The sequence below is a fragment of the Chrysemys picta genome, chromosome 16 (assembly GCF_011386835.1).
Source record: "Chrysemys picta bellii isolate R12L10 chromosome 16, ASM1138683v2, whole genome shotgun sequence".
In the NCBI taxonomy this organism is placed as follows: Eukaryota; Metazoa; Chordata; order Testudines; family Emydidae; genus Chrysemys; species Chrysemys picta.
Window position 1 is genome coordinate 1410745 of NC_088806.1, and position 9712 is coordinate 1420456.

At 71.2% G+C, this 9712-nt stretch overlaps 1 protein-coding gene across 1 annotated transcript; it reads right to left on the reverse strand.

The window, feature by feature from the left end:
* Nucleotides 1-158: 158 nt before the first annotated feature.
* Nucleotides 159-9558, reverse strand: SPAG7 (sperm associated antigen 7). The gene is made up of 7 exons (XM_065569311.1): nt 9399-9558; nt 3243-3310; nt 3039-3127; nt 2454-2538; nt 2061-2150; nt 1551-1707; nt 159-1202 (listed from the first exon to the last, which is right to left on the reverse strand). Exons 1-7 carry the CDS (start codon nt 9487-9489, stop codon nt 1084-1086), a joined length of 699 nt encoding a protein of 232 aa, XP_065425383.1. The 5' UTR covers nt 9490-9558; the 3' UTR covers nt 159-1083.
* Nucleotides 9559-9712: the final 154 nt, after the last annotated feature.

Genomic DNA, 9712 nt, shown 5'->3' on the forward strand with positions numbered 1-9712 from the left:
TCTCCCACAGAGACCCCTGGCAGCCTGCCCCTAGCGCGGCAGGCGGGAGGGGGAATCTCCAATGGCTGCAGTACGGGGCACCTGACACACAGCTGCGCCCAGCCCCGGTCACACAGAGTTGTTCCACGACCCCAGCCAGGCAGGAGGAGCCGGGTCGATCATGATTAAACAGAGACGGGTTTATTGAGGGCGATACAGCTGCTCCTACCCCCCCCCGACCACCCACTGGGGGGGCACATACCCCACAACACATTGCTGGGGGGGATCCCCAGGCATCTGCCCCCCCCCCCCCCCGCAGCTCTGGGGATTGATTCTATGTACACTTAAATAACAAGCAAATACGCCCCCCCCTCCCCCCCCGAAATTAACTGCGGGGCCTGGAGCTCCCAGCAACAAGAACAGGTTAAAATCCCCTCTGCCAGCCCCACGCCCCCAGGCAGGGATCCCCCCCCACAGGGATCCTAGCCCCATTGCTCCCCCCACCCCAGAGACACCAGGGTGCCCTCCCCCGGATTCCCTATGGGGCCCCATCACCCCCCTTGTGGGGGGAGCTAGGACCTTTCCCCATCACCCTTTGAAAAGAGAGGGGGGTGTAATTTCCCCAAGGATGGGGGAGGGAGGTGAGACGCGGGGGGGAACGACCCCCCCAATCTGACAAGTGCCCTCTGGTGGTAGCAGTGGGATGCTGCAGCCTCTTGGGTGGCCCCAGGGGCCCTCTGGTGGGGGAAGGCAACACTGCGCCCAGATCTCTATTACCCACCTCCCCCCCCCTGCCCCTGCTGGGGGCTCCCCTCCCCTCCCCTCCCCTCGCTCACACTCACATCCCCCCCCCAAACTAGAGAGAAAAAACAATTCCAAACAAATCACTTAAAATATGTCCCCGCCCCCAATTGAAAACCTAACATCACTCCTAGGCTACCGGGTAAATATGGGGGGGGGGTAATCTGGGTACGTGGGGGGCAGGGCCGCCCCCCGCCAGTCAGGACGCCCCAAGCAAGGTTCACACACAACAGCAGGTTTGGGGTTAGTCTCTGCAATCTGCTCCCCCCCCCCCAGGCAGGACGCCCCCCTCCCCCCCCAGCACTAGGAGGTCCCGACCCCGCCAGGCCCCTCGTCTTCACTCTGCCGCAACCGCTTCTTCGCCCGGATCTCGTTCATGGCCTCCTCAATGGAGCGCGTGTCCCGCTTGTTGGCCACGGGAACTGGACGGAAGAGACAAGGGTGAACCCAGGAGTCCGGGCTCCCAGCCCCCCCGCTGTCATCCACCAGCCCCCACTCCTCTCCCAGCGCTGGGGAGAGAACCCAGGAGTCCTGGCTCCCAGCCCCCCCTGCTCTAACCACCAGCCCCCACTCCCCTCCCAGCGCCGGGGAGAGAACCCAGGAGTCCTGGCTCCCAGCCCCCCCTGCTCTAACCACCAGCCCCCACTCCCCTCCCAGCGCCGGGGAGAGAACCCAGGAGTCCTGGCTCCCAGCCCCCCTGCTCTAACCACCAGCCCCCACTCCCCTCCCAGCGCCGGGGAGAGAACCCAGGCGTCCGGGCCGGCGCTCACCGCAGCCGTAGGCCTTATTGGCCTGCATGGTGTGGGCGGCGTCCTTGGCGGCCTCCTTGCCGATGAGGTGACTGTATTTGTCCTTGTAGTCGGTGTTGGGGTTCACCACGGCGGGGCCCCTCAGCGCCTCCTGCTCCGCCTCCCTCTGAGCCAGCTCCTGGGGGGAGGAGTGGGGGTGTGAGACGGGGGGGGGGGGAGACACAAGGGGACATGCCCCCAGCCCCGCCCACCCATGCTGGTAGGACCCACCCACCCAAAGATACGCCCCCTACAGTGAGGGAGGTGAGACCTCAGCCCCGCCCACCCAGAGAAAGACACGCCCCCTACAGCGAGGGAGGCGAGACCTCAGCCCCGCCCACCCAGAGAAAGACACGCCCCCTACAGCGAGGGAGGTGAGACCCTGTCCATGGGGAAGACCCCCCCTCCCTCCCCACAGTCCTGCCCACGCCAAGACACACAGGAAACCCCCCAGGATCCCCCCCAGCACAGCCTGTGGGGGGCCCCACGCACCTTCAGGCGGCGTTTCTCCTCGGCCCGTTGTGGGTCCCACTCCTCCCCGCAGCGATAGGCCTCCAGCTCCTCGTCCGATGGGGCGAACTCCTGGGGGGCAGGGGGCAGAGCATGAGCCACCCCACGGCCCCGAGGGCTTCCCACACGCTGCCCCCACCCGAGCCCCAGCCCCACAGCGCGAGGGGGCCAAGACTCCTGGGTTCTCTCCCCGGCGCTGGGAGGGGAGTGGGGGCTGGTGGGTTAGAGCAGGGGGCCTGGGAGCCAGGACTCCTGGGTTCTCTCCCCATCTCTGGGATGGGAGGGCAGTTGGGGGCTGGTGGGTTAGAGCAAGGGGGGCTGGGAGCCAGGATGCCTGGGTTCTCCCCCAGCTCTGGGAGGGCGGGGGGCGCTCACCTTCTTAAAGATCATGACGTAACGACTCTCCTCATCGTCACCAAAGGAGAAGGACGTCAGACCAGCCACTTCCACCACGTCGTGCCTGGGACGCGAGCGAGGGGAGAACTCGATTTACTGACTCACGGAGCAAACGTTCCAGGGGCCAGACCCACAGACCCCTCGCCCGGCGCTGAGACGCGCCCACCTCTGGGGCGGGGCGGCCGGTTACCCAGGGACCTCTCGCCCGGCGCTGAGATGCGCCCACCTCTGGGGCGGGGCGGCCGGTTACCCGGGGACCCCTCGCCCGGCGCTGAGACGCGCCCACCTCTGGGGTGAGGCAGCCGGTTACCCGGGGACCCCTCGCCCGGCGCTGAGACGCGCCCACCTCTGGGGCGGGGCGGCCAGTTACCCGGGGACCCCTCGCCCGGCGCTGAGATGCGCCCACCTCTGGGGCGGGGCGGCCGGTTACCCGGGGACCCCTCGCCCGGCGCTGAGCCGCGCCCACCTCTGGGGTGAGGCGGCCGGTTACCCGGGGACCCCTCGCCCGGCGCTGAGATCCCCCCACCCATGCGCGGCTCCCCCGCCCCCCGCCCAGAGGCTCACAGGATGCTGCGTTCAAGCTTGTTCATGGGCTGAAATTTCTTTTTGGTCTGCGAGCTGTCCTGGATGAACTCAGACACGTCCTTCTCCATCTGCACGGGAGACGGAAGGAAAGCTCAGGGGGGCGGGGAATGGGGCAGGGGCCTGTCCCCTCTAGGGGGCGCCGGCTCCCCCCCGGCCCCAGGGCTGGCTCTGTGGGTCACTCACCCTCTTTCTGAACTCCACCTTCTGCCGCTTCTCCTGCTCCTGCAGTTTCTTCAGCCGGGCGGCTTGTTCTGCAGGGGCGAGAGAACCAGCAGCTCAGGGTCTGGGGGGCCCCGTGTGCGGGGCTGGGAGCCCGGACGTCTGGGTTCTCTCCCCGGCTCTGGGAGGGTGGGGGGCTGGTGGGTTAGAGCAGGGGGGGCTGGGAGCCAGAACTCCTGGGTTCTCTCACCGGCTCTGGGAGGGGAGTGGGGGCTGGTGGGTTAGAGCAGGGGGGCTGGGAGCCAGGACTCCTGGGTTCTCTCCCCGGCTCTGGGAGGGGAGTGGGGGCTGGTGGGTTAGAGCAGGGGGGGCTGGGAGCCAGGACTCCTGGGTTCTCTCCCCGGCTCTGGAGGGGAGTGGGGGCTGGTGGGTTAGAGCAGGGGGGGCTGGGAGCCAGGACTCCTGGGTTCTCTCCCCGGCTCCGGGAGGGGAGTGGGGGCTGGTGGGTTAGAGCGGGGGGGCTGGGAGCCAGGACTCCTGGGTTCTCTCCCCGGCTCTGGGAGGGGAGTGGGGGCTGGTGGGTTAGAGCAGGGGGGGCTGGGAGCCAGGACTCCTGGGTTCTCTCCCCGGCTCTGGGAGGGGTGGGGGGCTGGTGGGTTAGAGCAGGGGGGGGCTGGGAGCCAGAACTCCTGGGTTCTCTCCCCGGCTCTGGGAGGGGAGTGGGGGCTGGTGGGTTAGAGCAGGGGGGCTGGGAGCCAGGACTCCTGGGTTCTCTCCCCGGCTCCGGGAGGGGAGTGGGGGCTGGTGGGTTAGAGCAGGGGGGCTGGGAGCCAGGACTCCTGGGTTCTCTCCCCGGCTCTGGGAGGGGAGTGGGGGCTGGTGGGTTAGAGCAGGGGGGGCTGGGAGCCAGGACTCCTGGGTTCTCTCCCCGGCTCTGGGAGGGGAGTGGGGCTGGTGGGTTAGAGCAGGGGGGGCTGGGAGCCAGGACGTCTGGGTTCTCTCCCTGGCTCTGGGAGGGGAGTGGGGGCTGGTGGTTAGAGCAGGGGGGCTGGGAGCCAGGACTCCTGGGTTCTCTCCCCGGCTCTGGGAGGGGAGTGGGGGCTGGTGGGTTAGAGCAGGGGGGGCTGGGAGCCAGGACGTCTGGGTTCTCTCCCTGGCTCTGGGAGGGGAGTGGGGGCTGGTGGTTAGAGCAGGGGGGCTGGGAGCCAGGACTCCTGGGTTCTCTCCCCGGCTCTGGGAGGGGAGCGGGGGCTGGTGGGTTAGAGGAGGAGGGGGCTGCGGTCCCCTTGGAGAAGTGCCCTTCCCCCTTGTGCTCCCCCCGGTAAGATGGGGTTACCCCTGCTCTCTGGGGGTCGTGGGGTCCCCTGCTGATGTTGCGAGCTCCGGCCCCAGGGTGGGGCAGGGCAGGGCAGGGCAGGGTCTGTCTCTCCTGCCCTCGCTCCGTCCATAAGGCCCCCCGTAGCGACCGGTGGAGTCCTGGGCCTGACGCTGGCTCTGCGGGGGGGTCCTGGGGTCGGCGCAGAGCCGGGAACATTCAGCGCCGCCGGCCTGACCGTGAGCACCAGGCGGGTTGGGTCCTATGTACGGCCCGGTCCGTACCGCGCCCCTACCCCACCCCCATGTAGTTATAGCCCGGTCCGTAGCGCGCCCCTCCCCCAGCCCCCGACTAGTTATAGCCCGGTCCGTACCGCGCCCCTCCCCCAGCCCCCGTCTACCCTGTTTCCCCGAAAATAAGACAGTGTCTTATATTAATTTTTGCTCCCAAAGATGCGCTAGGTCTTATTTTCAGGGGATGTCTTATTTTTCAGAAATGAAAAATGCCTTATTATCGGGGAGGTCTTATTATCGGGGGATGCCTTATATTACAACGAGAGGCAAAACTGTAAGTAGGCCTTATTTTCGGAGGATGTCTTATTTTCGGGAAACAGGGTAGTTATAGCCCAGTCCGTAACGCGCCCCTCCCCCACCCCCGTCTAGTTATAGCCCGGCCCGTACCGCGCCCCTCCCCCGGCCCCCGTCTAGTTATAGCCCGGCCCGTACCGCGCCCTCCCCCGGCCCCCGTCTAGTTATAGCCCGGCCCGTACCGCGCCCCTCCCCTGGCCCCTGTCTAGTTATAGCCCGGCCCGTACCGCGCCCTCCCCCGGCCCCCGTCTAGTTATAGCCCAGTCCGTAACGCGCCCCTCCCCCACCCCCGTCTAGTTATAGCCCGGCCCGTACCGCGCCCCTCCCCCGGCCCCCGTCTAGTTATAGCCCGGCCCGTACCGCGCCCCTCCCCCGGCCCCCGTCTAGTTATAGCCCGGCCCGTACCGCGCCCCTCCCCTGGCCCCTGTCTAGTTATAGCCCGGCCCGTACCGCGCCCCTCCCCCGGCCCCCGTCTAGTTATAGCCCGGCCCGTACCGCGCCCCTCCCCTGGCCCCTGTCTAGTTATAGCCCGGTCCGTACCGCGCCCCTCCCCCAGCCCCGTCTAGTTATAGCCCGGTCCGTACCGCGCCCCTCCCCCGGCCCCCGACTAGTTATAGCCCGGCCCGTACCGCGCCCCTCCCCCGGCCCCCGTCTAGTTATAGCCCGGCCCGTACCGCGCCCCTCCCCTGGCCCTGTCTAGTTATAGCCCGGTCCGTACCGCGCCCTTCCCCCAGCCCCTGTCTAGTTATAGCCCGGTCCGTACCGCGCCCCTCCCCCACCCCGTCTAGTTATAGCCCGGTCCGTACCGCGCCCCTCCCCCACCCCCGTCTAGTTATAGCCCGGCCCGTACCGCGCCCCTCCCCCGGCCCCCGTCTAGTTATAGCCCGGTCCGTACTGCGCCCCTCCCCTGGCCCCTGTCTAGTTATAGCCCGGCCTGTACCGCGCCCCTCCCCCAACCCCCGTCTAGTTATAGCCCGGTCCGTACCGCGCCCCTCCCCCAGCCCCCGACTAGTTATAGCCCGGTCCGTACCGCGCCCCTCCCCCACCCCCATGTAGTTATAGCTCAGTCAGTACCGCGCCCCTCCCCAGCCCCCGACTAGTTATAGCCCGGCCCGTACCGCGCCCCTCCCCGGCCCCCGTCTAGTTATAGCCCGGCCCGTACCGCGCCCCTCCCCTGGCCCCTGTCTAGTTATAGCCCGGTCCGTACCGCGCCCCTCCCCCACCCCCGTCTAGTTATAGCCCGGCCCGTACCGCGCCCCTCCCCCGGCCCCCGTCTAGTTATAGCCCCGGCCTGTACCGCGCCCCTCCCCCAACCCCCGTCTAGTTATAGCCCGGTCCGTACCGCGCCCCTCCCCCAGCCCCCGACTAGTTATAGCCCGGTCCGTACCGCGCCCCTCCCCCACCCCCATGTAGTTATAGCTCGGTCAGTACCGCGCCCCTGCCCCAGCCCCCGACTAGTTATAGCCCGGTCCGTACCGCGCCCCTCCCCCAGCCCCCGTGTCTCTGTATAGCCTGGTCCCTATAGCACCCCTCCCCCGAGGTCAGGGCCATATGGAGACGGGGGGGGGGGGTGATGGCAGGAGCTCCCGGGGGGTCAGGGCCATGGTGTGCTGGGCAGGGAATAGTGGGTGGGGGTCAGAGTGTGGGAGTGGGGCCATGGGGTACAGGGCGGGGCTCTGTCCCGGTGGGCGGGGCTAGGGGCGGGGCTTGGCACCGGGGGGGGCACAGGGCGGGGTTCTGTCTCGGTGGGCGGGGCTAGGGGCGGTGGGCGGGGTTCTGTCTCGGTGGCGGGGCTAAGGGCGCTGGGCGGGGTTCTGTCCCGGGGGCGGGGCTAAGGGCGGGGTTCTGTCCCGGCGGGCGGGGCTAGGGGCGGTGGGCGGGGTTCTGTCCCGGCGGGCGGGCTAGGGCGGGGTTCTGACCCGGTGGGCGGGGCTAGGGGCGGGGTTCTGTCCCGGGGGCGGGGCTAGGGGCGGTGGGCCGGGTTCTGTCCCGGGGGCGGGGCTAGGGGCGGTGGGCGGGGTTCTGTCCCGGTGGGCGGGGCTAGGGGCGGGGTTCTGTCCCGGTGGGCGGGGCTAGGGGCGATGGGCGGGGTTCTGTCCCGGTGGGCGGGGCTAGGGGCGATGGGCGGGGTTCTGTCCCGGTGGGCGGGGCTAGGGGCGATGGGCGGGGTCCTGTCCCGGTGGGCGGGGCTAGGGGCGATGGGCGGGGTTCTGTCCGGTGGGCGGGGCTAGGGGCGAGGTTCTGTCCCGGTGGGCGGGGCTAGGGGCGATGGGCGGGGCTCTGTCCCGGTGGGCGGGGTTCTGTCCCGGGGGCGGGGCTAGGGGCGATGGGCGGGGTTCTGTACCGGGGGGCGGGGCTAGGGGCGATGGGCGGGGTTCTGTCCCGGGGGCGGGGCTAGGGGCGGTGAGCGGGGTTCTGTCCCAGGGGCGGGGCTAGGGGCGGTGGGCGGGGTTCTGTCCCGGGGCGGGGCTAGGGGCGGTGGGCGGGGTTCTGTCCCGGGGGCGGGGCTAGGGGCGGTGGGCGGGGTTCTGTCCCGGGGCGGGGCTAGGGGCGGTGGGCGGGGTTCTGTCCCGGGGGCGGGGCTAGGGGCGGCGGGCGGGGTTCTGTACCGGGGGGCGGGGCTAGGGGCGCTGGGCGGGTTCTGTCCCGGTGGGCGGGGCTAGGGGCGGGGTTCTGTCCCGGGCGCGGGGCTAGGGGCGGTGGGCGGAGCTAGGGGCGGTGGGCGGGGTTCTGTCCTGGGGGCGGAGCTAGGGGCGGTGGGCGGGGTTCTGTCCCGGTGGGCGGGGCTAGGGCGGTGGGCGGGGTTCTGTCCCGGTGGGCGGGGCTAGGGGCGGGGTTCTGTCCCGGGGGCGGGGCTAGGGGCGGTGTTCTGTCTCGGTGGGCGGGGCTATGGGGCGGTGCGCGGTGTTCTGTCCCGGGGGGCGGGGCTTGGGGCGGTGTTCTGTCCCGGGGGCGGGGCTAGGGGCGATGGGCGGGGTTCTGTCCCGGTGGGAGGGGCTAGGGCGGTGGGCGGGGTTCTGTCCCGGTGGGAGGGGCTAGGGGCGGTGGGCGGGGTTCTGTCCCGGTGGGAGGGGCTAGGGGCGGTGGGCGGGGTTCTGTCCCGGTGGGCGGGGATAGGGGCGGTGGGCGGGGTTCTGTCCCGGTGGGCGGGGATAGGGGCGGTGGACGGGGCTAGGGGCGGGGTTCTGTCCCGGGGGCGGGGCTAGGGGCGGTGGGCGGGGTTCTGTCCCGGCAGGCTGGGCTAGGGGCGCTGGGCGGGGTTCTGTCCCGGGGCGGGGCTAGGGGCGATGGGCGGGGTTCTGTCCCGGTGGGCGGGGCTAGGGGCGGTGGGCGGGGTTCTGTCCCGGTGGGCGGGGTTCTGTCCCGGGGCGGGGCTAGGGGCGATGGGCGGGGTTCTGTCCCGGTGGGCGGGGCTAGGGGCGGTGGGCGGGGTTCTGTCCGGTGGGCGGGGATAGGGGCGGTGGGCGGGGTTCTGTCCCGGTGGGCGGGATAGGGGCGGGGTTCTGTCCCGGGGGCGGGGCTAGGGGCGGTGGGCAGGGTTCTGTCCCGGGGGCGGGGCTAGGGGCGGTGGGCAGGGTTCTGTCCCGGGGGCGGGGCTAGGGGCGGTGGACGGGGTTCTGTCCCGGGGGCGGGGCTAGGGGCGGCGGGCGGGGTTCTGTACCGGGGGGCGGGGCTAGGGGCGATAGGCGGGGTTCTGTCCCGGGGGCGGGGCTAGGGGCGGTGGGCGGGGTTCTGTCCCGGTGGGCGGGGTTCTGTCCCGGGGGCGGGGCTAGGGGCGGTGGGCGGGGTTCTGTCCCGGTGGGCGGGGCTAGGGGCGATGGGCGGGGTTCTGTCCCGGTGGGCGGGGCTAGGGGCGGGGTTCTGTCCGGTGGGCGGGGCTAGGGGCGATGGGCGGGGTTCTGTCCCGGTGGCGGGGTTCTGTCCCGGGGCGGGGCTAGGGGCGATGGGCGGGGTTCTGTACCGGGGGGCGGGGCTAGGGGCGCTGGGCGGGGTTCTGTCCCGGTGGGCGGGGCTAGGGGCGCTGGGCGGGGTTCTGTCCCGGTGGGCGGGGCTAGGGGCGGGGTTCTGTCCCGGGGGCGGGGCTAGGGGCGGTGGGCGGGGTTCTGTACCGGGGGGCGGGGCTAGGGGCGATGAGCGGGGTTCTGTCCCGGGGGCGGGGCTAGGGGCGATGGGCGGGGTTCTGTCCCGGGGGCGGGGCTAGTGGCGGTGGGCGGGGGCGCTCGGGGTCTCGGGCTCCCGCTCCCCCCCCGGCCCCGCACCCGCCCCGTGACCCCTGACCTCGCGCGCGGCGCCGCGTCTCCTGGTCGCCCAGCCCGGGCGGCCGCTCCATGGCGCTGAGGATGGAGCCCAGCAAGTCCAGCTCCGCCATGGCGCCGCGCCCCGCCCCTTCCGCCGCGTCACGCCGCGTCACCGCCGCCCCCGGAAGCGCCCGGCCCGGCCCGGCCTCCCCGGCGTCTTAAAGGGGAGGGGCTTAAAGCGGCGCGTCGGAGGCGGGAAATTCACACCCTTAAAGGGGAAGGGGGAAGCCCCGCCCCCCAGGCCAGTGATGACAGGGCAGGCGCAGGGGCCGCGTCGGCGGACAAATAATAGCA